The sequence below is a fragment of the Sinocyclocheilus grahami genome, unplaced genomic scaffold (genome assembly GCF_001515645.1).
Source record: "Sinocyclocheilus grahami isolate Dianchi unplaced genomic scaffold, SAMN03320097.WGS_v1.1 scaffold2388.1, whole genome shotgun sequence".
Classification (NCBI taxonomy): domain Eukaryota; kingdom Metazoa; phylum Chordata; class Actinopteri; order Cypriniformes; family Cyprinidae; genus Sinocyclocheilus; species Sinocyclocheilus grahami.
Genome location: NW_015507567.1, coordinates 45,130 through 49,029, shown reverse-complemented (window position 1 = coordinate 49,029; position 3,900 = coordinate 45,130). Strand labels below are relative to the sequence as shown.

Genomic DNA, 3,900 nt, shown 5'->3' with positions numbered 1-3,900 from the left:
TTTGAAATGTTTCTTGAGCAGCATATCATCATATTACAATGATTTCTGACAAATCATGTGACACTGAAGTCTGAAATAATGGCTGCTGAAAATTCAGATTTGCATGACAAATAAATTCAAAATTAAAATATATTAAATAATAAATTATTTAAATTATATAATAAATAAATTATATAATAAAAATATATGAAACCAGACAACAGTTTTTTTAATTGTCATAATATTACACAATATTACTGTTTTACTGTATTTTTTGATTAATGCAAATTTGGTGAGCATAAGAGACTAACTAACTAACTAACTAAATTAATAAATAAATAAATAATGCAGGTCACAAACTTTTGAATGACAGTGTCTGTGTTTATATTGTGAAATATAATATAATTACTCAAAATGTGATAAATATTTTGGACATACCAGCCAATCCTGGATGTTGTATGACAACTTTAACCCAGACATTTCATAAAATGGCAGAAAAAAAAAGCAGAGAACAGTTTTCAAAAACCACAAGATGTGTATTTGTGATTTATGAGTCTACAGGGAGTCTAAATTCAACCTGTTGTCAGACTTTCTGACTGTGCTCTTTCAATATTGCATAGGTACAACGACAACATGCCAGTCAAGGACAGAGCATAATCGTGATTATAAATAATGTGAGCTTGTGAGAACTTTCTAGTCTTTCTGTACGTGGTAAGCACGTAACCCACTAACACTGATTCTCACTCTATTTACTATATCTTTCTCACTCTCTTTCTCTCTCTCGCCCCATTGCAGTTGCCATGGAAACTGTCCTGGTCTTCCTTTTTTCCCTCCTAGTCTATGTGGCGGGTAAGTGCCCCCCTCCATTTCACTCCAGTCTCCCTGTGTCTGCTGGGATTGGAAAGAACTGGAAAAGCCATGACATGACACATTAGCGCCATCCTATAGTTCTTAAATGAGAATTTGATCAGTGACCTCTATAATCTGGGATCTGTGCACTCTTTATAGTTCTTCAAATGTACTCATCTAAAGCTCTGTGTTTGTGCTGTATATGTGCTTTTACATGTCTGTGAATTGCTGTCCTGCTTTTGCCAAACAAACTTAATTTGTGAAATGAGAGCATCCATTTAAATAACACTCCCATCCATCTCAGTCCTCTGAGAGACTCCACCCTACCCACAATTAGGCCACATGAAACTGCCAGCACATTTGCACCAGATTCGTACTAACACACACAGCTCTCTACACTGGTAAAAAATGTATTCTTCAGCTTTGTCAACAAACCCCTCGCCCACCACTAATAGTCAAGTAATAGCACTGCTGACTGTCAGACTAGTTCCCTATCAATACTTCACTCGTACTGCGTCTTTCTGAAGACGCTATGGGAAAAGTCCTTTTGATCCCCTGAACTGAAGCCTTTTTCAATCACGCAGTGTAACTGCACGGCCATCGGTTTGTGCAGTGCATTTTAAAGACGAACCAACGGCTCGGCAGCAGTGCTGCACGAACCTATGGCCACGAAGCCCACCAAAGCCCGCCAGAATGGGCAGAGCCATCTGGCTATATAACCGCTTATATAGCCAGATGGCTCCGCCCATTCTGGCGGGCTTTGTCGGGCTTCGTGGCCATAGGTTTGTGCATAGGATTCAGATTTCTTCTCTTTCAGCGACGACCACATTCTTCGCGATCTCCACTGACTGAAGAGCCTGCTTGCCATTGACACGCCTTGCAGTGGTCATCTGCTCGGCTTATTTCCCTGCCTTTCCCACCGCCTTCAGCAATGCGCAGCAGTGATCCAGCTTCCCCTGCCGCCATCCGGCGAGCCCTATCAGAGGAAATTTCTAAAGAGCAAATTTTCGCGCGTTGTTGCAAATGCCACGCCGTTGTTGCGTATATGGCCGTATATGACGGCCATCATGAGTGTGTTTCCTGCCTGGGGAAATCCCACGCAGAATCTGCACTCACTGAGACGGATTGTTGCCATTGTGAGAGCATGAGTCTCGCCTCTCTGCACTCGTGGATAGCTTTATTTTCAGAAAGCGACTCCAGCCCTCGCGCCCTCCCGTTTTCTTCCTCCCAGGAGCCTGTGAGGAAAAAGCAGCAGGGCAGAGAATCACAGCGTTCAGATGCAAGCGACCTTACATCGGCTCAGGTCCCACGTACCTCGCTCTATCCACACAGAGAGGCTTCCCCCATCCTCTTCGCCTAGCCTGACCAGCGTCCCTTTGCCAGCGCGAGCGATCTGGGTTCGGTAGGAGCGATGACGAGCTGCTGGATGACAGCATGTCATTGGTAGCCTCGGACGCAGAGGAGCTGTCGGGCTCAACTGCCGACCCCGCCCCCGCCCCCCTGCCGCCGTCCAAGCTCAGCGATGTCAAGCCCGGGATGGATGCAGAGCTATTCCGTGTCCTCTTGATAGCCGTCGAGGGGCTGGGTTTGGAGTGGTCTCCACCAGAAGAACCCTCCCGCAGCCATCTGGATGAGTGGTTCCTGCCAGGGCGCCATCAAGCCCCTCGTCAGTGATCCTTTCTTTTTTTTCCGGAGATCCACGACGAGCTCACCAGATCGTAGCACGCCCCATACTCTGCATGCCTCTGTACTTCCGCTTCATCCGCCCTCACCTCAGTCGACGGCGCTGAAAATAAGGGGTATGAGAAGCTGCCTCCGCTTGACGAGGCAGTGGCCGCACACCTCTGCCCGCCCACTGCGATCGGCTGGAAGGCGAAGGCCGCCCATCCATCCAAGCCGTGTAGGACGACTTCAGACCTTGCTGGACACGCCTACTCCTTGGCTGGGCAAGGGGCCTCAGCACTCCACTCAATGGCGGTTCTCCAGGTCTTCCAGGCCAAGCTCCTCACCAGCACGGACGAGTCTGGCCCGGAACTCGCGACACTCAGGGAGCTGAGAAGCACGACATACCTGGCTTTGCATGCCACCAAGGCCACGGCTCAGTCTATAGGATGCTCCATGGCCAGCCTGGTGGTACTCGAGTGCCACTTATGGCTGACTTTAACGGAAATCAAAGATGCCGACAAGGTCACGTTCCTTGACGCTCCAGTCTCTCCCAACGGCCTTTTCGGGCCAGTGGTCGAAGACTTCACTCAGGTAAAAAAGTCGTCCCAGTCCATACGACACAAGTCTGCGCCGACTCAACAGCCAACAAAGCCTGCACCTGCGGCTGCCACCGCCGCCCAGCCAGCCAAACCTGAGCCTCAATGACGTTCCCACTTGGCCAGATGCTACCCATTTCCGAAGCGCCAGGGATCCCGGCCTAAGATAGCCTAAGATAGCCTAAGATCGCCTAAGATCCGGCGCCTCCAGTGTCGTCCTGATCTAAGGGACAGAAAGAGGAAGGACTCAAGTCTCGCTTTAGCTAGACCACCCCCCCAAAACGTTCAAGCACCCAAGAGGTGATCCGCTGTTATAGCGGGCAGAATATAACACAAACATTTTCAAAAAGAGAGCAGTTTTACTCTTCCACTCGAACCAATCCAACCCCTGTCTTCCCGGGCCGAGGCATGGCAAGCCATCCCCGGAGTGTCAGAGTGGGTTCTGGGGATAATAAAGCGAGGCTATACACTTCAATTCACTCGAAGACCCCCACACTTCAGCGGAGTGGTCCCCACTTCGGTTCAGAGCAGAGACGCACACGTCCTGCGCTCCAAAGTGAAGAATCTGCTGGAAAAAGGAGCCATAGAGGTGGTTCCTCCGGCTCAGAGCGAGTCAGGCTTCTACAGCCATTACTTCCTCGTCCCCAAGAAGGACAGGCGGCCTTTGGCCCATCCTCAATCCCCGACGTCTGAATCGTGCCCTCATGAGATGGCCATTCAGAATGATTACACTGAAACAGCTCCTCTCACAAATTCGCCCAGGGAACTGGTTCTTTTCTCTGGACCTGAAAGACGCCTACTTTCACATCCA

General features: G+C 49.0%; 1 protein-coding gene across 1 annotated transcript in view; it reads left to right on the top strand.

The window, feature by feature from the left end:
- The first annotated feature begins 778 nt into the window (after positions 1-778).
- Positions 779-3,900, top strand: part of LOC107574918 (FXYD domain-containing ion transport regulator 6-like) — a 17,826-nt gene continuing 14,704 nt past the window's right edge. Inside the window, exon 1 of the mRNA XM_016261344.1 lies at positions 779-828. Coding sequence (XP_016116830.1) covers positions 780-828 — 49 coding nt within the window. The 5' untranslated portion in view covers position 779. The remainder of the gene's footprint in view (positions 829-3,900) is intronic.